Below are 25,419 nucleotides of genomic sequence, written 5' to 3'. Positions count from 1 at the left end.
TACATCCTGTATTATACCCCAGAGCTGCACTCACTATTCTGCTGGTGGAGTTGCTGTAAGCCCCCATACACATTAGATAGCGGTTTTGCTGACAGCTCCTGGAGAAGAAATGGGCAGGCAGTCAGAAATCCAACATGTCGGATCCATCTGCCCCTGACACCCCCTGTCTGGAGAGAGTCGGCCCCCATACACACTGCTGCCTGCTCCTCCCGATGTCACCGGGATCACGTGACTTTCGCCTATGGTTCTCTCTGATAACATAAACATTACTGTCTCTAACAGAAACTGGAAAAACATACATTCCTGCCCATAGCAACCAATCACAGCGCAGTTTTAATTTCTTAAAGAGTTCTTAAAAAATAAAAGCTGCGTTGTGATTGGTTGCTATGGCCAACAAAAACAGGTTCTCATCCGCTCAGGCCATAACTCCCTGAATTGGTGTTGCCCATAGCAACCAGTCACATTACAGCCAAAATTTACCTAAAAATAAAAGCTGGCCTCCGATTGGCTAAGATCGGCTCCCTGATTATTCGCAGGCTCAGCAGAGGGTTTGCTTTCTGGGATGTACAGATGCCAGTGTGACAGTCTGCACAGCCACACACAGGGTCTCTTAAAGGTGATGGCTTGTGAGGCACCCGGAGCCTCCAACCTCCAAGCCACAGAGTCTACACACACTGCTGCAGAACCTCTAATAATCCACCTACACTGCTGCAGAACCTCTTGGCAGTCTCATACACTACTACAAAACCTCTAATAATCCCCCTATACTGCTGCAGAACCTCTAATAATCCCCCTATACTGCTGCAGAACCTCTAATAATCCCCCTATACTGCTGCAGAACTTCTTGGCAGTCTCATACACTACTACAAAACCTCTAATAATCCCCCCTATACTGCTGCAGAACCTCTTGAAATCCTCCTAAACTACTGCAGAACCTCTTGAATTTGTCATCTGCTGTTGCAGAACCCCTTACAATCCTCCTATACTGCTGCAGAACACCTTGAAACACGCATGCACTAATGCAGACCCTCTTGACAATGTCATGTACTGCTGCAGAACCTCTTGGAATGCTCATGCACGCCGCAGAACCTCTAAAAATTGTTACATACTGCTGCAGAACCTCTTGGTATTCTCATGCACTGCTGCAGAACCTCTTGACATTATCATACACTCTACAGAACCTATAAAAATGCTCATATGCTGTTGCAGAACCTCTTGACATTCTCACATACTGCTGCAGAACCTCCTAACATTCTCATACAGTCTACAGAACCTGTAAAAATTCTTATATGCTGCTGCAGAACCTCTTGGAATAGGATCTGTACAGTGTACAGAACGTCTTCCAAGCTGTATAAACTGCTGCGGAACCTCTTGGAATAGCCATAAGTCATTCCTGTAAATTCCAATACCACGGAGCTCTGTAGCCTGAGCCGCCCACAAAGAGGTTCTGCATCAGCATCATCCCTAAGTATAGGTGATGGGCCGGCCCCGCATACACGGCGCACAATGGAGGCGGCACCGCGGTACTTACAGCCAGGAGGCAGATGCCCGCAGCAGCAGCAGATGTCCGGGGGCTGCAGCCCTGCCTCTCCCCGGTGCCCCCCATGTCCCGGGCGGTGTGGGGTTAGCTCATGCCCCGTGCAGGGCTCAGCAGTAGCCCGGCTGGGTAGAGGACTGGCCGAGCTCCGGCAGGGCAGGCTGGCCGCGGGGCAGGGTGGCACAGAGACCGGCGGCCATCCCTGAGCCGGAGCCGCCGCTCTCACCGGCTGTAGGGGCAGCGGAGGAATGAGCCGACAGTGACAGGCAGCGGGGAGCAAGGGCAGGGCTCCGCCCACCCGCCGTGACGTCACAATGAAACTCAGGCTGACCCCGCCCAGGTCCTGTGGCCACCATGAGCTCAGCGCGCAGTCATCTCCATTGTCACCTGCCCCGGCCGGGGAGAGGCGGCAGCGGCACCGTGCGCGGCATGGAAAGGCCCTGTGTGTACAAATAACGTATGGAAGTGGCCCCAAATCAGCACCCAGCAGGTGTATAACCCGCCGGGAGCAGAGGTGTGATGGGCAAAGGTGGTGGGAAGGCAAATTATAGTGATATAGGTCATCTATAAGGCTCTATAGGTTACACTGACACTGCCCATGTGTAATGATATCAGTCTCTATAGGTTACACTGACACTGCCCATGTATAATGATATCAGTCTCTATAGGTTACACTGACACTGCCCATGTGTAATGATATCAGTCTCTATAGGTTACCCTGACACTGCCCGTGTGTAATGCTATCAGTCTATAGGTTACCCTGACACTGCCCATGTGTAATGATATCAGTCTCTATAGGTTACACTGACACTGCCCATGTGTAATGATATCAGTCTCTATAGGTTACACTGACACTGCCCATGTGTAATGATATCAGTCTCTATAGGTTACACTGACACTGCCCATGTGTAATGATATCAGTCTCTATAGGTTACACTGACACTGCCCATGTGTAATGATATCAGTCTCTATAGGTTACACTGACACTGCCCATGTGTAATGATATCAGTCTCTATAGGTTACACTGACACTGCCCATGTGTAATGATATCAGTCTCTATAGGTTACACTGACACTGCCAATGTGTAATGATATCAGTCTCTATAGGTTACACTGACACTGCCCATGTGTAATGATATCAGTCTCTATAGGTTACACTGACACTGCCCATGTGTAATGATATCAGTCTCTATAGGTTACACTGACACTGCCCATGTGTAATGATATCGGTCTCTATAGGTTACACTGACACTGCCCATGTGTAATGATATCGGTCTCTATAGGGTACCCTGACACTGCCCGTGTGTAATGATATCAGTCTCTATAGGTTACACTGACACTGCCCATGTGTAATGCTATCAGTCTCTATAGGTTACACTGACACTGCCCATGTGTAATGATATCAGTCTCTATAGGTTACACTGACACTGCCCATGTGTAATGATATCAGTCTCTATAGGTTACACTGACACTGCCCATGTGTAATGCTATCAGTCTCTATAGGTTACACTGACACTGCCCATGTGTAATGATATCAGTCTCTATAGGTTACACTGACACTGCCCATGTGTAATGATATCAGTCTCTATAGGTTACACTGACACTGCCCATGTGTAATGATATCAGTCTCTATAGGTTACACTGACACTGCCCGTGTGTAATGATATCGGTCTCTATAGGTTACACTGACACTGCCCATGTGTAATGATATCGGTCTCTATAGGTTACACTGACACTGCCCATGTGTAATGATATCAGTCTCTATAGGTTACACTGACACTGCCCATGTGTAATGATATCGGTCTCTATAGGTTACACTGACACTGCCCATGTGTAATGATATCGGTCTCTATAGGGTACCCTGACACTGCCCGTGTGTAATGATATCAGTCTCTATAGGTTACACTGACACTGCCCATGTGTAATGCTATCAGTCTCTATAGGTTACACTGACACTGCCCATGTGTAATGATATCAGTCTCTATAGGTTACACTGACACTGCCCATGTGTAATGATATCAGTCTCTATAGGTTACACTGACACTGCCCATGTGTAATGCTATCAGTCTCTATAGGTTACACTGACACTGCCCATGTGTAATGATATCAGTCTCTATAGGTTACACTGACACTGCCCATGTGTAATGATATCAGTCTCTATAGGTTACACTGACACTGCCCATGTGTAATGATATCAGTCTCTATAGGTTACACTGACACTGCCCGTGTGTAATGATATCGGTCTCTATAGGTTACACTGACACTGCCCATGTGTAATGATATCAGTCTCTATAGGTTACACTGACACTGCCCATGTGTAATGATATCGGTCTCTATAGGTTACACTGACACTGCCCATGTGTAATGATATCGGTCTCTATAGGGTACCCTGACACTGCCCGTGTGTAATGATATCAGTCTCTATAGGTTACACTGACACTGCCCATGTGTAATGCTATCAGTCTCTATAGGTTACACTGACACTGCCCATGTGTAATGATATCAGTCTCTATAGGTTACACTGACACTGCCCATGTGTAATGATATCAGTCTCTATAGGTTACACTGACACTGCCCATGTGTAATGCTATCAGTCTCTATAGGTTACACTGACACTGCCCATGTGTAATGATATCAGTCTCTATAGGTTACACTGACACTGCCCATGTGTAATGATATCAGTCTCTATAGGTTACACTGACACTGCCCATGTGTAATGATATCAGTCTCTATAGGTTACACTGACACTGCCCGTGTGTAATGATATCGGTCTCTATAGGTTACACTGACACTGCCCATGTGTAATGATATCGGTCTCTATAGGTTACACTGACACTGCCCATGTGTAATGATATCAGTCTCTATAGGTTACACTGACACTGCCCATGTGTAATGATATCGGTCTCTATAGGTTACACTGACACTGCCCATGTGTAATGATATCGGTCTCTATAGGGTACCCTGACACTGCCCGTGTGTAATGATATCAGTCTCTATAGGTTACACTGACACTGCCCATGTGTAATGCTATCAGTCTCTATAGGTTACACTGACACTGCCCATGTGTAATGATATCAGTCTCTATAGGTTACACTGACACTGCCCATGTGTAATGATATCAGTCTCTATAGGTTACACTGACACTGCCCATGTGTAATGCTATCAGTCTCTATAGGTTACACTGACACTGCCCATGTGTAATGATATCAGTCTCTATAGGTTACACTGACACTGCCCATGTGTAATGATATCAGTCTCTATAGGTTACACTGACACTGCCCATGTGTAATGATATCAGTCTCTATAGGTTACACTGACACTGCCCGTGTGTAATGATATCGGTCTCTATAGGTTACACTGACACTGCCCATGTGTAATGATATCGGTCTCTATAGGTTACACTGACACTGCCCATGTGTAATGATATCAGTCTCTATAGGTTACGCTGACACTGCCCATGTGTAATGATATCAGTCTCTATAGGTTACGCGCCAATTTGTAACTCAGAACTGATAACGGTGTTGATTTTCCAGGTGCTGAAGTGGTGTGAGGTTTGATAATGGACCCAGTGGATACAGAGCCGTCATCAAGTTCCTTTACTTGAAAGTCTGAACACCAAAGGAGACGTTCGAGGAGATGAAGGAGGTTTATGGTGATGATTCCCCATCATATGATGGAGTCATGAACTGGCATCGTCAATTCAAATGTGGTCTGACTTCGGTGCAAACAGCTCCAATTCCAGGGCGACCCCACTCTGTCATTGATGAACACACCATTCAGTGGAGGTCGCCATTTTGGAAAATCGCTGCATAACCATTCACCACCTAGCCCAAAATGTCAAGATTAGTGTGGGATCCGAGGAAAAAATCATCCCAGACCATCTTCACATGCATGAGGTATCCGCTTGCTGGGTTCCCCGGCTGCTCACACCTTTCCAGAAGCAGGAACGAGTCGAATGCTCTCAGGCTCTATTACGATATGCCATGGAGACCAGGAGGACTTCTCCAACAGACTGATCACACAGGATGGAAGCCAGGTCCATCACTGTGATCCTGAGACTAAAGTCCAGTCAATGGAAGCATCATGACTCGCCGCCTCCAGAGAAGGCACGTGCCCAACCCTCAGCAGGAAGGTCATGCTCACAGTATTTTGGGACCAGCACGGAGTAGTATTGATGGATTTCCCAGCAAAGTGTACCATGATCACTGGGGCATACTATGCTTTACTGCTGCAGAACTTGCTGGAGGCCATCAAAACCAAGAGACGTGGCATGCTCACCACAGGTGTCCGCCTTCTGCAAGACAATGCATCAGTTCACAACTCACATGTTGCCCAAATGGAAGCATGCTCCTATGGCTCAGAAATTCTACCGCATTCCCCTTATTCACCTGACCTCGCACCATCAGACTGCCACCTCTTTCCAACAATGAAGTTAGTGATGAAGGGCAAGCATTTTCCAGATGATGAAACTCTGAGTTCTGAGTTAACAATGTGGCTTATGAACTTCTACAAGCGCTTAAAGCATAACTGTAGTTTATCCCATCTTTGGGAAACAGAGTTCCAATTCCCTAGCCACATGAAGGCCTGATTATTGCCACACCTCTTCTCAATCAAGAAAGTAGGGGACATGTCACTTTGAAATTGTTTGGCGCATGTAGTCAATGTTATACAGGCGTCATCGACAGACCCCCCCCAAATTTGTCATGTTGGACGCTATTCACACTAGGGCATCCGACAGACAGCGGTAATTCCACATTCGGCCACTTTTCCTCAGTGGCGCCGGCTAGACTTTATCCAAGTTGTCCGGGGTTAATCTAGCTGGTAATCGGGTTGGAGGCTGGGTCACGCCCGTGGCCTTTAAATAGTCATTCTGGACTTTGGGCGTCGCCGATTATAATGTCATGCGGGTACTGGGTAGACTACAGCTGATTACCCGGGCCCCTGCGATATCCCTCAGACTAGGGAAAACCCTGTCTGTCCTTCTCCCAGAATTTACACTCATGGTGTGCTTGTCTGGGCCGCCAGGCCTGACCCTGACTCCTGTTTCAGTCCTATGCTGAAACCTCCACCCGCCACCTAGTGATAAGACCACACACCAACCCCTACAGAAAGCACAGACAGGGAAAACAAAATGCACCACGCCGCAGACACACAGGAAAACACTATAATGTGCACAGGGCAAAACAAATATAGGAAGGAGAAATATGACAAAGGATAATACACCACCAGATACAATATTTCTTCTCCTAGACCACCACTCCAGACCGAGATCACCAGGTACAAGACATAAGCTATAATCGGCGATGCCCAAAGTCCAGAATTACTATTTAGAGGCCCCGGGCGTGACCCAGCCTCCAACCCGATTACCAGCTAGATTAACCCCAGACAACCTGGATAAAGTATAGCCGGCGCCACTGAGCGTATAGTGGACGAATGTGGAATTACCGCTGTCTGTCGGACGCCCTAGTGTGAATAGCATCCGACATGACAAAATTGTTCTGTTACTGACGTAATACAGTAGGGTACATCTCACGTACAAATTGTTTGGAACATGTAGTCAATGTCATATAGGCATCATCCGCACCAAAAAAAGATCTGTTACTAATGTCATACAGTAGGGGACATCTCACTTTGAAATTTTTTGGAGCAGATCTTCTTTGTCATACAGGCCTCATTGACACTGAAATAATTCTGCTGTGAGTAACATGATTCATCACACCGTATTTCACCTTCTAATTTTGTGTCGCTGTGTGCAGACTAAAAAATCTAATTTTTAGTTGCTAATAGTGTGCTCCTAAGGCTACGTTCACATTTGCTTTGTGCGGTGCAGCGTCGGCGACGCAACGCACAACGCAAATGTAAATGCATGCACAACACAGCGTTTTGTGACGCATGCGTCCACTTTTGCATGGTTTTTGGCGCAGAAAAAACTGCATCTTGCAGCGTCCTCTGCGCCCTGACACATGCACCACAGTGACGCATGCGTCACAAAACGCAAGTGCAACGCATGTCCATGCGCCCCCCATGTTAAATATAGGGGCGCATGACGCATGCGTCGCCGCGGCTGCGCCTGTCGCAACGCTAATGTGAACGTAGCCTAACACACTATGTAGCCAACATGACTGAAAAAGCGAGGTCGTGGAGGAAGGTGGATTAGGCTTGGTGTTCAAGGTGTATATGGGGTAGGTGTTAATGTCTCTGAAACACTAGTGAACCACTAACGTGACGTCCTATCCAAAGACAACTGACAAAATTTGTTACTGGATGTTGTAGTTTTTAGTGTGCTGCATTGTTCTCGCATAATTGCAGTCTCTGATATCTTTAGTGGGGCTTCTGTGCCTGCTGTTGCTGCTGCTGCTGGAGATGTTAACTCTAATTTGTGGAAATGTGAACAGTCCGTCCTGCTTGGGTGTCCATCTGCTAGATTGGGTGTGGTGGAAGACCTGTCGGTCCCTATTAGACTATTTCTACTGTGGTGAAATTTATGTCATAAATCGTGTTTCAAAAAAATACTTTACATAATGGGAATTTTAAATCAAATAAATTAGTGAACATGCATCCCCTTAAAAAATAATTTTATTTCAAGATATTTAAAACACACCACCCAGTGTTTATTGGCAGCAAACAAAAAAAAACAAAACTGCCTAATTTTAAGACCAAGGTCTAGCGCATACCCTACACTAATCCTTACTGACCCCTGCCTAGCTGTGGAGGTTGGCACCCTAACAACGATTTTTTGGCGCCCCCACTCAGCGTAGGCTATCCCTCTCTGCCCTATCTCACCCTACAATGCAGGTGAGAAAACAATAGCATAAGAACAGAGATGAAAAAAGTCAAAAAAATAAAAAAAACTAAATATAATAAACTTAGCAAAAAATATGGGGTGAAAGGCAGTTAATAGGAATAAGATATCGTTTCCTTACAAGAAATATAGCAAATTAATTACATGCTATATTCTAATGGGTATGCTACCATTTTTGCCACATAGATATTGTATTCAGGCTAAAACAACTTCTTTTGGACTAGCACCCATACCACAAAAAAGATGTGTCAAAAAGGAGGCCATCAACCATATGTTTTATATCCAATATCATTAGTGGCATATGCATCCACATATTCATTAGGTTGATAACTGACCACATTAATAATCAATGTAAGGTACCTGCACAATAGTAGATAACCGTAGGCATGTCCATAGCCACTATCATACTGTTTTTTTTTTTTTTGTCTTTTTTCATCTCTGTTCTTATGCTATTGTTTTCTCACCTGCATTGTAGGGTGAGATAGGGCAGAGAGGGATAGCCTACGCTGAGTGGGGGCGCCAAAAAATCGTTGTTAGGTGCCAACCTCCACAGCTAGGCAGGGGTCAGTAAGGATTAGTGTAGGGTATGCGCTAGACCTTGGTCTTAAAATTAGGCAGTTTTTTTTTTTTTTGTTTGCTGCCAATAAACACTGGGTGGTGTATTTTAAATATCTTGAAATAAAATTATTTTTTAAGGGGATGCATGTTCACTAATGAAATTCATGTCACTTTGTTGATGTGTGCAAATAAATTTTTGTAAATGTATAGATTCCGCTTTGGGTCTCCTTCATGTGTGTTGCCTCCAGCAGTAGGCCTCCGATACCAGCAGTCCTCCACTATCTTTGAGTCAACTACCCGTGTTACTATCCTTACATTTTTCTGACAATAGTAATCTACGAAACTGATATATGTGCCACCTGAGTGTGGCTGAGCATCACTTTCAATTTTTGAGGTGGTTTTATCACTTATATAGCGCCAATAATTCAACATTCACTGTACAGACATTTACAGACATTACTGGCATTGTCACCATTGGGACTCACAATCTAAATTTACCATCTGTATGTCTTTGTAGTGTGGGTAGAAAAATAATTACTGGTAGTAAATCCTCGCAAACACAGGTAGAACATACAAACTCTTTCCAGATGCTGTCCTTGGTGGGGTTGTAACACAGGACTACAGCGCTGCAAGACTGCTAATGTTTTTGCGTTGACAACTGAATGTTTCTATGATTGGAAGGCTATCACTGTAATGCAACCTGTGTGCCTCACTGTTGTGTTGGGGAAAACCACTGTCAAAATTGTCTCCCAGCATGTTTTGATACTGCATCATGGGGGCATCCCTTTGCAGGGGGTAGCAACTGGCAAAATTTACTTTTGTATTGTGGATAGAACACACTGGCAACCCACTAGTCAGCACTATTTGGAATCATAACTATACGGGTAGCAATCATGTTGCAGATAGTGCTGCAAGAAGGCGCTCATGGGTCGTTCTTTTTCATGAGGTCCAACTCCACAGTGTGTTGGTGGTGGTATAACACTCAAGCTTTCTTCCTCCATCCCCTCCTGACAACCATGGACAACATAGAGGGAATCATTATCGTCTTCATCTCCAACCTGTTGCGCGTCCATCACCTCTTCCTTCTCGTCATTTTCATTCCATGGCAAACATCTGTGAGACGAAAGACTTGAACTTATAGATATTGTTAATCTTAAAGGTATCCTCCTCTGCTTCCTCCTCTTCCCCCAGGGCCACCACCACCGCCTGCTCACCCACACTATTTAAAGTGTGCTCCAGCATGTAGATGACAGTAATAGGGATGCTGATGACGGCATCATCACCGCTAACCATCTTAGTAGCTATTAAGAAAACATACAGAAGGGTGCAGAGGTCCTTCATCTGCATCCAGTTCGCAAGTGTGAATTGCACCACGTCCGTACTGCGTTGTGCCAGGCTGGGACAGTGGCGAACAAATTTCTTTACCATCAGATTGAAGATACGAGCCATGCAAGGCACATGTGTAAGGTTGGCCCGGCGTAGGGCCGCCACCAGGTTATCACACACAACCTTCCCTGGCTCCAGGTTGAGTGTAGACAGCCATTGCTCAAACTCAGTATGGATAGCTGTCCACAACTGTTGATCTGCATGACTGCGATCTCCAAGGCATATTATTGTAAACACTGCCTGATTATGGTGAGCCCCGGCTGTGCAGTATGGAGGTGGGTGAGGGATTCTCTCTGCAAAGTTGGAACGTGCGTTTAATTCAGACAGAGGTTGCGGGGCCCTAGAGGAGGTGGAGGAGGCAGAAGCACTGCAGGAACTGTTACATACAGAGGTTTGTTCTGCAAGCCCTGGGGATTCTGTGACTTGGTGTCTAGTGACATCTTGTTGTCTACTGCTTTAGTTCTCCATCCTCTGCTGTGTACTAGTTTAGTTCTCCAACCCAAGCTGTTTAGTAGTTTAGTTCTCCAACCCATATTGTCTATTAGTTTAGTTCTCCATGTTCTGGTGTTAATGTGTTTAATTCTACAATCATAGCTGTTTAGTAGTTTATTTCTACAACCCCTGTTGTCTAGTAGTTTAGTTATCCATATTATGGTGTGTAGTGGTTTATTTCTCCATCCCTATGCGCCCTGCAAGCCCTAGGAATTGCAAGACTTGTGGAGCAGCCCCTTCCCCGACTGCCCCTATAGCCACCAGAGTCACCCAGTTCCCACTCATCTAGATGTAACTCCCCTGTCCATGTTTGCTTGCCAGGTGTCATTGTTGAAATGCACCCTGGCAGACATAGAATTTTTCAGGGAATGGGTGATGTTGTCTGCGACTTGTTGCTGTAGTACAGGCACATCTTTCTTAAAGAAGTAATGGTGACTGGGCAACTGGTACCGGGGGGACTGTGACGGCCATCAGCTTTCTGAAACCGTCTGTATCCATAAGGCGGAAAGGCTGCATTTCCGTGGCCAACAGTTTGGAGTGGCTATGTAATAATCACAGAGATCACAGGCCATGAGTCATATAGAAACAAGCGCTGTGATCTTTGTAGCGAATAGCTCTCAACTGGCCCCTATCGTCCACACAATGACACGATTGGACGGTGGCTGGCGATCCAAACTAGTCTGCATTTTAGCACAGCGACATTTTCAGATTAACACATGTTGATCGCGCATGTGCCAGTTCATGCATGTAGTACTGAAATTATTAATTTTTTTTTTTTACTCTACTAGGTCTTTTTTTTTTTAAAGTTGACAGCTAACATGATTTTTCAGATTTTTGCCGGTCTGAAAAAAAGACCCAAGATAGGCAACTGCAGAACCGTGCATGCTGCTGTCCACTACCAGACTTGGGGCTCAGGATGCATTGGTTGTCTTGGTTGCCTAACTCTGTGTCTACGTAACCTCCTCGTCTTCCTCCTCCTCTGCTGAGCTACTCAGCTGCATGCCTCGGGGTTTACACCAAGTGTGATCTACTACCTCATTGTCATCCTCTCTGTTCTCCCACTTCTCGCCCTGAGAGTCACCCTCCTCCTCTTCCTGCCTTGACAGCATGGTACAGTCTGCGGGTGCCTCAAGTATCAGAGTCTCATCAGAAATGGATCACCTTCACCCAACAGGGTTAACGTCTGTTGACGAGGGTTTGGTTTATGCTTGGACCAAACTTTGTCCAACCATGGATCAAACTAAGAAAAAAATTTGGCCATCGGTGCAGATGATTTCCTCCTCTTGACTCTGAATTTTTTGAGTACCCTTCCTATGCCCATGGCGTGAAAAGATCTGCAGACCAAGCCATCTGTGGTTCCCAACAGTCAGTTGGGCGCTTGGAGAGTTGTGATGTGGGGGAAAAAATGGGTAACTGGTGTACCACCACTGAGGATTGTACTTTGTATGATGTTAAGGTGGAGGAAGATGAGCAAAGGCCACTTGATGCAGCGCTTGCCATCTACTGGAGCACATGTTCTTTCTGGCCCCCATCTACAAAGCGTATTGTTGTACAGCTGCAAAAGAAAGGGAGCGGAGTTGCCCGTCCAGTAACAGAAGTTGTAAAAATGCTGTGCAATTGCTCACTGCAGCAAAACAAACTGACTACTCATCTCTCATATACCTGTCTCACAACCCTAAACAACTGTTCAGTACTTTAAATTTTTCCTGCATCCACCAGCTCCCCTTCCCTCTCCTCTCATCTCAGGTAAATACTTTGCTTCACCACCTGTGAACTTGACACAATAACGCCCCACCTCATTCCAAACTTTACCACAGTCTTCATCACAAGCCTAACCTACCTCTTCAACCTGTCACTAACAACTGGTGTCTTCCATCCTGATTGAAACATACCTCAATTACACCCATCCTCAAAAAGCCCACCCTTGACCCATCCTCTGTGTCTAGTTATCGCCCCATATCATTTCTCCCCTATGCCCAGGGCCGTATTTGCCACTAGGCACTTGAGGGCACGTGCCTAGGGCACCAGGATGCGGGGGGCGGCACCTGAGCAAGTTTTTCCTTTACATTAGAGTCCGGGGTTATCGCCCGCATGCCAGACCAAACCCCCCCACCAGCCCACCTCCTTGCAGACATGATACTCACCCTCCTCCAGTGGTGCCTGCAGCTCCGATTTTCTCAGTGCCGGCAGCTCATCCTGTTCTCAGCGGTCACATGGTACCGCTCATTAAGATGATAAATATGTATGCATATTCATGACCTTAATGAGCAGTACCATGTGACCGCTCACACAGGAAGAAGCTGCCATGCCGGGACAGAGATGCTGGGACTTTCGGTGTGGTGGAGAAAGATGAGTATGACACGGGAGGGAGGATGGAGGATGAGGGAGGACAGAGAAGGAAGGGGGAGGACAGAGGAGGACGGGGGATGGATGGGGAGCCATGCATACAAGATGGGACGGGGGAGCAGAGCCATGCATACAAGATGGGGAGGGGGAGCAGAGCCATGCATACAAGATGGGATGGGGGAGCCGAGCTATGCATACAAGGATGGGAGGAGGGGGAGCAGAGCCATGCATAGAAGATGGGGGGGAGCAGAGCCATGCATACAAGATGGGGGGTGCAGGGCCATGCATACAAGATGGGGAGGGGGAGCAGAGCCATGCATACAAGAAGAGGAGGGGGGAGCAGAGCCATGCATACAAGATGGGGAGGGGGAGTGCAGAGCCATGCATATAAGATGGGACAGGGTGGGGAGCAGAGCCATGCATACAAGATGGGATGGGGAGGGGAGCAGAGCCATGCATACAAGATGGGGAGGGGGAGTGCAGAGCCATGCATACAAGATGGCAGGGGGAGCAGAGCCATGCATACAAGGATGGGAGGAGGGGGAGCAGAGCCATGCATATAAGATGGAATGGGGTGGGGAGCAGAGCCATGCATACAAGATGGGATGGGGAGGGGAGCAGAGCCCTGCATACATGATGGTGAGGGGGGAGCAGAGCCATGCATACAAGATGGGACAGGGGGAGCAGAGCCATGCATACAAGATGGGATGGGGGGAGCAGAGCCATGCATACAAGATGGGACGGGGGGAGCCATACAGACAAGATGGGACATGAGGGAGCCATGCATACAAGATGGGACAGGGGGAGCCGAGCCATGTATACAAGGATGGGAGGAGGGGGAGCTGAGCCATGCATACAAGATTGGACCGGGGAGCCGAGCCATGCATACAAGATGGGACCGGGAGAGCCGAGCCATGCATACAAGATGGGACGGGGAGCTGAGCCATGCATACAAGATGGGACCGGGGAGCCAAGCCATGCATACAAGGATGGAAGGATGCTTACAAAAGGGGAAGCCACACAAAGCAGGACAGGACGGGAGGAACCACACATACCGGGATAGGAATGAGGGGACAATACATACCCAGCTTATACTCGAGTCAATAAGCTTACCCAGTTTTCCGTGGCAAAATTAGGTGCCTCAGCTTATACTCAGGTCGGCTTATACTCAAGTATATACAGTATGTAATATATACACATGTATGTGTGTGTGGCTACATATATATAGTTTTGTCGCTATAAAAGGAGGGGGGCCCAGACACAGTTCTTACACAGGGGCCCCAATCTGGGGAATGTAGGGCATGTATGAGGAAACAGTATGGGGTTATGGGGGCATGTATGAGGAAACAATACAGGGGAATAGGGGCATATATGAGGAAACAATATGGGGGAATGGGAGGCATGTATGAGGAAACAGTGCGGGGAAATGGAGGGCATGTATGAGGAAAAAGTATGGGGGCATGTATGAGGAAACAGTATGGAGAATGGGGGCATGTATGAGGAAACAGTACTGGGCAATGGGGGGCATGTATGAGGAAACAGTATGGTGGAATAGGGGGCATATATGAGGAAACAGTATGGGGGGATGGGTGCAGACAGTATGGGGAGCGAACGGGGGAATGTATGTGGACACAATGTGAGTAGAGATGTGAAAAATGTATGTGGACAGAGTACGGGGAGTGAGGGTGATGGGATGTGTGCAGACACAGTATGGGGAGTCAGGTGAGCAGGCAGTATAGAAAGTGAGGAGGTAAATATATGAGGAGACAGTATGGTGAACAGGAGGGATGTGAAAGGAGACAGTATGAGGGAGTGGAATAGTGTGAGGAGACAGTATGGGGGGAGAAAAGTGAGTGGTCCCAAAATGGAAACTGAGTAGTGGGTTCGTAGCATGGGGGGACAGTGTAAGGGCCCAGCCAGGAGAGGACAGTATACCAAGGAGTAGGAGAGTGATGAGAGAGTACAGTATAAATACTGGGCCCTATAGGGGGGACACAGTGTGAGAGGATAGTGTGAAGAGGGGTCCGGTATGGAAAGGAGAGGTCAGTGTGAAGAGCATGTACCATAAGAGGGACAGTGTGGGGTCATATTTTGTGCAGACAATATAGTGAGGGGCAATTTTTTATTCAGGAGCATTTTAATGACATTTGTATCTTTAAGGGAGTCATGTGGAGATTTTCTGCAAAAGAGCAGAGAAGATGGAAGTCTGCAGAGACGGCTGTGGATGAGAAAACTCATCATGGGGTCTGGACAAGATGAAGATAAGAAGAACGACTCCAGAGATGATGTCATCTATAAGGTACCTGGATGTGAATGTTATTTGTGATACTGACTAAGGATATGTGTCCACGTTCAGGATTGCATCAGGATTTGGTCAGGATTTTTCATCAGTATTTGTAAGCCAAAACCAGGAGTGTGTGATAAATGCAGAAGTGGAGCATATGTTTCTGTTACACTTCTCCTCTAATTGTTCCACTCCTGGTTTTGGCTTACAAAAACTGATGAAAAATCCTGACCAAATCCTGATGCAATCCTGAACGTGGATACATACCCTAACATGTTTTTATTTATGTTAGGAGCATTAAAGGGAATGTCCAGGTTTGTAATGAGTCTGCAATCATTCTTTGTGACTGCAGACTTCTGAGTTCTCACAGTGCGCACTGCACGCTGTCAGGATTCTCTCGTGCTGGCATTTTACATACATGCGGTCACATGCTGACTAGACATGTGTGGCCTCACTCAATGAAAATGAACTGAGCGAGGCCGGGCACGTCTAGTCGGAATGTGGTCAGAAGTATACAAATCGCATGCTTGTGCTGACATGACTGTCCACAGGCAAGGGAGAATCCTAAAAGTGTGCAGTCCATGAGTTGTGAGAATTCAGAAGCTGCGATGTCAGGATTCAGCTCTGCAGGTTCCAGTATTCGTCACATGGACACTTCACTCATATGTGACTTTCATACTTGTGGTCCTGTGACATCGAGCTTCTCTTCTGTTTCTCAGTTTTTCACTGAACATTGAGAGTATTAGGGAGAGGAGCTCGTGGGCACATGACTGAGTGTGCAAATCGCATATGTCCTTCTTGCCCCGGGTGCCAGAAACCCTAGATACACCTCTGCCGGTATGCTACTGTGAGCAGTGATTACCGGGTCCGGTGGAGGGAGGTCTGTGCACAGGCAGTGAGGCAGGGACTGAGGGTGTCCACAGAGAAGATGGAGACCCAGAGACTGCCCGTCCCAGTCTACGCCATAGCCTGGAGCCCTCATTATCATAGGAATATGTCAGTTAATATATTGTTTTTCTAAAGCTTTATAGTGTAGTTTTAGGTCAGAGGGCTGGTTAGGGATGAGCTAGCAAGGTGCAGGGACAGGTAGTGATGGCTACTTGCGGACATGTGCAGCACTTGCGGTGAGACAAAAAAACACTGTTAGCCCTGTTTTTTTCCATTGCTGCAAGTACCGCATTTGCCGGATCGCTGCAAAACTGCAAGTGCCGCACATGTCCGCAAGTCCCATAGGGAATGAATGAGGCCGAACGCAGTGTTGCTGTAAGTGATCCGTTACGCGGCAGATGCGGAAAAACTGCCGGATCTGCTGCAAAAGGCGACTTTCACATCAGCGATTCTTGCCAAAGTCACTGCCGATAGTGTCATACTCACCAATGGGGGAGGCAGCACTAAAAGTGCCTAGGGCAGCAGAAACTCTAAATACGGCCCTGCACATGCCTCCAAACTACTAGAACAACACGTCCATGTTGGACTGTCCTCCCACCTCTCCTCCCGCTCCCTCTTTGACCACTTACAATCTGACTTCAGACCGCATCGCTCCACTGAAACTGCCCTCACTAAAGTCACCAATGAGCTACTAACCGCCAGATGAAAGTGACGCGAGTTTGTCCTCCTTCTCCTGGACCTGGCATCAGTCTACGACACAGTGGACCATTCCCTCTTACTACAGGCTTTCTGATCTGTTGACATTACAGACTTGGCCCTTTGTTGGATCTCCTCGTACCTAACAGACAGGACAAGAAAACAAAAAAAAAAACCACAAAGTAACCATAATGTGTGAACGTAGTCTAAGTCCTTATTCACACGATCATGTTCATTTAGCTTCTTTGCACCTGATGGCCCATTTTTCATCCATTTCTATTCCGTGTGTCCCCATTTATCTTCCCTGTGTCATCCATATTTCTTGATCCGATGGACACTTCTATCAACTGTTCTGGGAAAAACTGATACCATCCCTGTTCTGACCGTTTTTTTTAGCTCCCCATTCACCTAAATGGGAAATTCTCTTAGTAATATATCCTTTATTTCTGTGGACATGACCCTATCAGTGTAATTATATGTCGGGGGGACACAGGGACCCTCTGCGACGTTGTTTACAGGGATGCAGATCAACAAGTGTGAGAATAGCTGCAGCTGATGTGTCAGGCAGCGATGGAGTCGTTTGAGGACTTTAGGTGCAATCCTTATTCTATAGTGCCTCCTAGTGGCGAAACCTGGTAAGGACATGATCTGTATAGACATTTAAAGAGAATCGATCACCCGGATTGTTAAACTCACAAAATACCATGAATATTCTCTACTCATGTAGAATTCCGATGCCTCGGCCATTGCTGACAGCTTTTGGGCGTCAGATGGTGATTGGAGACTAATAAAGTTGGTCTGTGAACATTTAAGCCCCTTAGATTAAATAAGAGACACCGCGGCATCCAAGGTGGGTGACGGAAGGAACATTGACCCTCTTCAACTGACCGGGGATAGGACCCCATTTCCCTTCATGGTCTGCTTCTATGGCCAGTGCAGCCTTACACCAGGTCTTCCATCATATCTGTACAATATCACCCCATACATTACTAGGGGCCCACCAGTAAAATTGATACCGGGGTCCACTGTTCAGCTTCATGCAATAATACCAGACTGTCATTCATAAACTCTCTTATGCTTCTACAGAGGATGAAATAAGCATTGACTACGTCACCATTTTCCTAAGTAAATCTATTTGTAAAGGTGCTATTGACATGAAATTCTCCCCAGATTTCGATAACAACCCATCCAATTTACACAGGCAAAGAAATCATCCATTGGAGTCCATAAATTAATTGATGTGTAATAATGAGAAAACAATGGGAAAAAGTATAGACAGCGCTTACAGAAATTGAATTAATTCTTCGTACAAAAGCCTTTGTTGGTGATGAAGTTTTAAGACGCCTCCTGGATGGAGAAACTAGTCGCAGGTATTGCTCAGGTGTGATTTTGGCCTATTCTTCCACACACACACTCTTCACACCCTGAAGGTCCCGTGGTGTTGTGAAATTGGATTTTGGGCTCCCCCGGTGGCCACTGGTGGAATTGAACTTGTGTGCATCATCCCCTCTGTTCACCTGTTCCCATCAGGATGTGGGAGTCGCTATTTAACCTTGCTCCTCTGTCACTTCCATGCCGGTCAACATTGTAATCAGAAGCCTTTCTGTGCTTGTTCCTGCTACCAGACAACTTCCAGCTAAGTCGGACTTTTGTCCTTGTTTGTTTTTTGCATTTTGTTCCAGTTCACAGCTGCAGTTTCGTTTCTGTGTCTGGAAAGCTCTTGTGATCTGAAATTGCCACTCTGATGTTATGAGTTAATACTAGAGTCTTAAAGTAATTTCAGGATGGTGTATTGATAGGGTTTTCAGCTGACCATGAAAGTACCCTTTCTGTCTTCCGGCTTTCTAGTAAGCGGACCTCGATTTTGCTAAACCTATTTTCATACTACGTTTGTCATTTTCATCTTAAATCACCGCCAATATATGTGGGGGCCTCTGTCTGCCTTTCGGGGAAATTTCTCTAGAGGTGAGCCAGGACTATATTTTCCTCTGCCAGGATTAGTTAGTCCTCCGGCCGGCGCTGGGCGTCTAGGGATAAAATGCAGGCTACGCTACCCGGCTACTGTTAGTTGTGCGGCAGGTTTAGTTCATGGTCAGTTTAAGTTTCCATCCTTCCAAGAGCTAGTTCCTATGTATGCTGGGCTATGTTCTCTTGCCATTGAGAACCATAACAGTTTGACCGGCCACAAAGGGTTAAATTAATTGGCAGAGAAAGGAGAGAAAAAAGAAGTCTGCTGAAAAATTTTTTTTTTTTTTTTTTTCCTTCAGTTCTGAGTGTGCTTTCAATTGAATCACTTGCAAGTCTGCCTATTTTGCAGCCTTCCTCTCTCTCTCTCCTTCTAATCCTGGAATGGCTCTGTGTTCACCTGTTTAAAATGGATATTCAGAGTTTAGCTGCAGGTTTGAATAATCTCACCACGAAAGTTCAAAATTTACAAGATTTTGTTGTTCATGTTCCTATATCTGAACCTAGAATTCCTTTGCCTGAATTTTTCTCGGGGAATAGATCTTGCTTTCAAAATTTCAAAAATAATTGCAAGTTGTTTTTGTCCCTGAAATCTCGCTCTGCTGGAGATCCTGCTCAGCAGGTCAGGATTGTGATTTCCTTGCTCCGGGGCGACCCTCAAGATTGGGCTTTTGCATTGGCTCCAGGGGATCCTGCGTTGCTCAATGTGGATGCGTTTTTTCTGGCCTTGGGGTTGCTTTATGAGGAACCTCATTTAGAGATTCAGGCGGAAAAAGCCTTGATGTCCCTATCTCAGGGGCAAGATGAAGTTGAAATATACTGCCAAAAATTCCGTAAATGGTCTGTGCTTACTCAGTGGAATGAGTGCGCCCTGGCGGCGAATTTCAGAGAGGGTCTCTCTGATGCCGTTAAGGATGTTATGGTGGGGTTCCCTGTGCCTGCGGGTCTGAATGAGTCCATGACAATGGCTATCCAGATCGATAGACGTCTGCGGGAGCGCAAACCTGTGCACCATTTGGCGGTGTCTACTGAGAAGACGCCAGAGAATATGCAATGTGATAGAATTCTGTCCAGAAGCGAACGGCAGAATTTTAGACGAAAAAATGGGTTGTGCTTTTATTGTGGTGATTCAACTCATGTTATATCAGCATGCTCTAAGCGTACTAAGAAGCTTGATAAGTCAGTTTCAATTGGCACTTTTCAGTCTAAGTTTATTCTATCTGTGACCCTGATTTGTTCTTTATCATCTATTACCGCGGATGCCTATGTCGACTCTGGCGCCGCTTTGAGTCTTATGGATTGGTCCTTTGCCAAACGCTGTGGGTATGATTTAGAGCCTCTTGAAACTCCTATACCTCTGAAGGGGATTGACTCCACCCCATTGGCTAGTAATAAACCACAATACTGGACACAAGTAACTATGCGAATTAATCCGGATCATCAGGAGATTATTCGCTTTCTTGTGCTGTATAATCTACATGATGTGTTGGTGCTTGGATTGCCATGGCTGCAATCTCATAACCCAGTCCTCGACTGGAACGCTATGTCTGTGTTAAGCTGGGGATGTAAGGGGATGCATGGGGACGTACCTTTGGTTTCCATTTCGTCATCTATTCCCTCTGAGATTCCTGAATTCTTGTCTGACTATCGTGACGTTTTTGAAGAACCTAAGCTTGGTTCATTACCTCCGCACCGGGAGTGCGATTGTGCCATAGATTTGATTCCGGGTAGTAAATACCCTAAGGGTCGTTTATTTAATCTGTCTGTGCCTGAACATGCTGCTATGCGAGAATATATAAAGGAGTCCTTGGAAAAGGGACATATTTGTCCTTCGTCATCTCCCTTAGGAGCCGGTTTTTTCTTTGTGTCTAAGAAAGATGGCTCTTTGAGGCCGTGTATTGATTATCGGCTTTTGAATAAAATCACGGTTAAATATCAATATCCGTTGCCACTGCTGACTGATTTGTTTGCTCGCATAAAGGGGGCCAAGTGGTTCTCTAAGATAGATCTCCGTGGGGCGTATAATTTGGTGCGAATTAAGCAGGGGGATGAGTGGAAAACCGCATTTAATACGCCCGAGGGCCACTTTGAGTATTTGGTGATGCCTTTTGGCCTTTCAAATGCCCCTTCAGTCTTTCAGTCCTTTATGCATGACATTTTCCGTGATTATTTGGATAAATTTATGATCGTGTATCTGGATGATATTCTGATTTTTTCGGATGACTGGGACTCTCATGTCCAGCAGGTCAGGAGGGTTTTTCAGGTTTTGCGGTCTAATTCCTTGTGTGTGAAGGGTTCTAAGTGCGTTTTTGGGGTTCAAAAGATTTCCTTCTTGGGATACATTTTTTCCCCCTCTTCCATCGAGATGGATCCTGTCAAGGTTCGGGCTATTTGTGATTGGACGCAACCCTCTTCTCTTAAGAGTCTTCAGAAATTTTTGGGCTTTGCTAACTTTTATCGTCGATTTATTGCTGGTTTTTCTGATGTTGTTAAACCATTGACTGATTTGACTAAGAAGGGTGCTGATGTTGCTGATTGGTCCCCTGCTGCTGTGGAGGCCTTTCGGGAGCTTAAGCGCCGCTTTTCTTCCGCCCCTGTGTTGCGTCAGCCTGATGTTGCTCTTCCTTTTCAGGTTGAGGTCGACGCTTCTGAAATCGGAGCTGGGGCGGTTTTGTCGCAAAGAAGTTCCGACTGCTCCGTGATGAAACCTTGTGCTTTTTTTTCTCGTAAATTTTCGCCCGCCGAGCGGAATTATGATATTGGGAATCGGGAGCTTTTGGCCATGAAGTGGGCTTTTGAGGAGTGGCGTCATTGGCTTGAGGGGGCTAGACATCAGGTGGTGGTATTGACCGACCACAAAAATTTAATTTATCTTGAGTCCGCCAGACGCCTGAATCCTAGACAGGCGCGCTGGTCGTTGTTTTTCTCTCGGTTTAATTTTGTGGTGTCATACCTACCGGGTTCTAAGAATGTTAAGGCGGATGCCCTTTCTAGGAGTTTTGAGCCTGACTCCCCTGGTAATTCTGAACCTACAGGTATCCTTAAGGATGGAGTGATATTGTCTGCCGTTTCTCCAGACCTGCGGCGGGCCTTGCAGGATTTTCAGGCGGATAGACCTGATCGTTGCCCACCTGGTAGACTGTTTGTTCCTGATGATTGGACCAGTAAAGTCATTTCTGAGGTTCATTCTTCTGCGTTGGCAGGTCATCCTGGAATCTTTGGTACCAGGGATTTGGTGGCAAGGTCCTTCTGGTGGCCTTCCCTGTCACGAGATGTACGAGGCTTTGTGCAGTCTTGTGACGTTTGTGCTCGGGCCAAGCCTTGTTGTTCTCGGGCTAGTGGATTGTTGTTGCCCTTGCCTATCCCGAAGAGGCCTTGGACGCACATCTCGATGGATTTTATTTCGGATCTTCCTGTTTCTCAGAAGATGTCTGTCATCTGGGTGGTGTGTGACCGTTTCTCTAAGATGGTCCATTTGGTTCCCCTGCCTAAGTTGCCTTCTTCTTCCGAGTTGGTTCCTCTGTTTTTTCAAAATGTGGTTCGTTTGCATGGTATTCCGGAGAATATCGTTTCTGACAGAGGAACCCAATTCGTGTCTAGATTTTGGCGGGCATTCTGTGCTAGGATGGGCATAGATTTGTCTTTCTCGTCTGCTTTCCATCCTCAGACTAATGGCCAGACCGAGCGGACGAATCAGACTTTGGAGACATATTTGAGGTGTTTTGTGTCTGCAGATCAGGATGATTGGGTTGCTTTTTTGCCTTTAGCGGAGTTTGCCCTCAATAATCGGGCCAGCTCTGCCACCTTGGTGTCTCCTTTTTTCTGTAATTCGGGGTTTCATCCTCGATTTTCCTCCGGTCAGGTGGAATCTTCGGATTGTCCTGGAGTGGATGCTGTGGTGGAGAGGTTGCATCAGATTTGGGGGCAGGTGGTGGACAATTTGAAGTTGTCCCAGGAGAAGACTCAGCTTTTTGCCAACTGCCGGCGTCGGGTTGGTCCTCGGCTTTGTGTCGGGGACTTGGTGTGGTTGTCTTCTCGTTTTGTCCCTATGAGGGTTTCTTCTCCTAAGTTTAAGCCTCGGTTCATCGGCCCGTACAAGATATTGGAGATTCTTAACCCTGTGTCCTTCCGTTTGGACCTCCCTGCATCTTTTTCTATTCATAATGTTTTTCATCGGTCATTGTTGCGCAGGTATGAGGTACCGGTTGTGCCTTCCGTTGAGCCTCCTGCTCCGGTGTTGGTTGAGGGCGAGTTGGAGTACGTTGTGGAAAAAATCTTGGACTCCCGTGTTTCCAGACGGAAACTCCAGTATCTGGTCAAATGGAAGGGATACGGTCAGGAGGATAATTCTTGGGTGACTGCCTCTGATGTTCATGCCTCCGATCTGGTCCGTGCCTTTCATAGGGCTCATCCTGATCGCCCTGGTGGTTCTGGTGAGGGTTCGGTGCCCCCTCCTTGAGGGGGGGGTACTGTTGTGAAATTGGATTTTGGGCTCCCCCGGTGGCCACTGGTGGAATTGAACTTGTGTGCATCATCCCCTCTGTTCACCTGTTCCCATCAGGATGTGGGAGTCGCTATTTAACCTTGCTCCTCTGTCACTTCCATGCCGGTCAACATTGTAATCAGAAGCCTTTCTGTGCTTGTTCCTGCTACCAGACAACTTCCAGCTAAGTCGGACTTTTGTCCTTGTTTGTTTTTTGCATTTTGTTCCAGTTCACAGCTGCAGTTTCGTTTCTGTGTCTGGAAAGCTCTTGTGATCTGAAATTGCCACTCTGATGTTATGAGTTAATACTAGAGTCTTAAAGTAATTTCAGGATGGTGTATTGATAGGGTTTTCAGCTGACCATGAAAGTACCCTTTCTGTCTTCCGGCTTTCTAGTAAGCGGACCTCGATTTTGCTAAACCTATTTTCATACTACGTTTGTCATTTTCATCTTAAATCACCGCCAATATATGTGGGGGCCTCTGTCTGCCTTTCGGGGAAATTTCTCTAGAGGTGAGCCAGGACTATATTTTCCTCTGCCAGGATTAGTTAGTCCTCCGGCCGGCGCTGGGCGTCTAGGGATAAAACGCAGGCTACGCTACCCGGCTACTGTTAGTTGTGCGGCAGGTTTAGTTCATGGTCAGTTTAAGTTTCCATCCTTCCAAGAGCTAGTTCCTATGTATGCTGGGCTATGTTCTCTTGCCATTGAGAACCATAACATCGTGGGCTCCTTCTATGAACTCTGAGCTTTAGTTCCTTCCATACATTTTCTTTTGGATTCAGGTCCAGTGATCGGCCCGGCCATTCTATCAGCTTTATTTTCTCTGAAACTAATTGGGAGTTTTCTCGGCTGCGTGTTTGGGATCACTGTCTTGCTGAAATGTCCACCCTTGTTTCATCTTCATTATCCTGGTGGATGGCAGCAGATTTTTTATCAAGAATGTCTTGGTACTTTTGGCCATTCATCCTTCCTTCAATCATATGAAGTTTCCCAGTGCCACAAGCTGAAAAACAGCCCCACACCATGATGTTCCCACCTCCAGACTTCACTGTTGGTATGGTGTTTTAGGGTGATATGCAGTGTAATTTGGTCTCCAAACATGGTGTGTATTATGGATTCCAAAGAGTTCAATTTTGGTCTCCTCTGACCAGACTATATTCTCTCAGTATTTCACAAGCTTGTCTAAATGATGTGAACAAATTGGAAATGCGCTTGACCATGTTTTTTTGTTCAGCAATGGAGTCTTGTGTGGGGAGCATGCATACAGGCCATGAAGGTTATGTGGTGAGCATGCATACAGATCATGGAGGTTATGTGGTGAGCATGCATACAGGCCATGGATGTTGTGTGGTGAGTGTGCATACAGGCCATGAAGGTTATGTGGTGAGCATGCATACAGAGCATGGAGGTTATGTGGTGAGCGTGCATACAGGCCATGGAGGTTGTGTGGTGAGCATGCACAGGACATGGACATTATGTGGTGAGCATGCATACAGGCCATGAAGGTTATGTGGTGAGCATGCATACAGATCATGGAGGTTATGTGGTGAGCGTGCATACAGGCCATGGAGGTTGTGTGGTGAGCATGCATAGACCATGGAGGTTATGTGGTGAGCATGCATACAGGGCATGGAGGTTATGTGGTGAGCATGCATATAGACCATGGAGGTTATGTGGTGAGCATGCATATAGACCATGGAGGTTGCGTGGTGAGCGTGCATACAGGACATGGAGGTTATGTGGTGAGTAGTGTTGAGCATTCCGATACCGCAAGTATCGGGTATCGGCCGATACTTGCCGTATCAGAATTCCGATACCGAGATCCGATACTTTTGTTGTATCGGGAATCGGTATCGGGACCATATTAATGTGTAAAATAAAGAACTAAAATAAAAAATATTGATATACTCACCTCTCCGACGCAGCCTGGACATCACCGCTGGTAACCGGCAGCCTGCTTTGTTTAAAATGAGCGCGTTCAG

General features: G+C 46.5%; 1 protein-coding gene across 1 annotated transcript in view; it reads right to left on the bottom strand.

The window, feature by feature from the left end:
* The window catches only part of TNFRSF21 (TNF receptor superfamily member 21), a 77,894-nt gene extending 76,082 nt beyond the window's left edge, over positions 1 to 1,812 (bottom strand). The window contains exon 1 of the mRNA XM_077291543.1: positions 1,532 to 1,812. Coding sequence (XP_077147658.1) covers positions 1,532 to 1,606 — 75 coding nt within the window. The 5' untranslated portion in view covers positions 1,607 to 1,812. The remainder of the gene's footprint in view (positions 1 to 1,531) is intronic.
* Positions 1,813 to 25,419: the final 23,607 nt, after the last annotated feature.

The sequence above is a fragment of the Ranitomeya variabilis genome, chromosome 2, assembly GCF_051348905.1.
Source record: "Ranitomeya variabilis isolate aRanVar5 chromosome 2, aRanVar5.hap1, whole genome shotgun sequence".
Taxonomy (NCBI): Eukaryota; Metazoa; Chordata; class Amphibia; order Anura; family Dendrobatidae; genus Ranitomeya; species Ranitomeya variabilis.
This window is presented reverse-complemented; position numbering and strand designations above follow the sequence as displayed.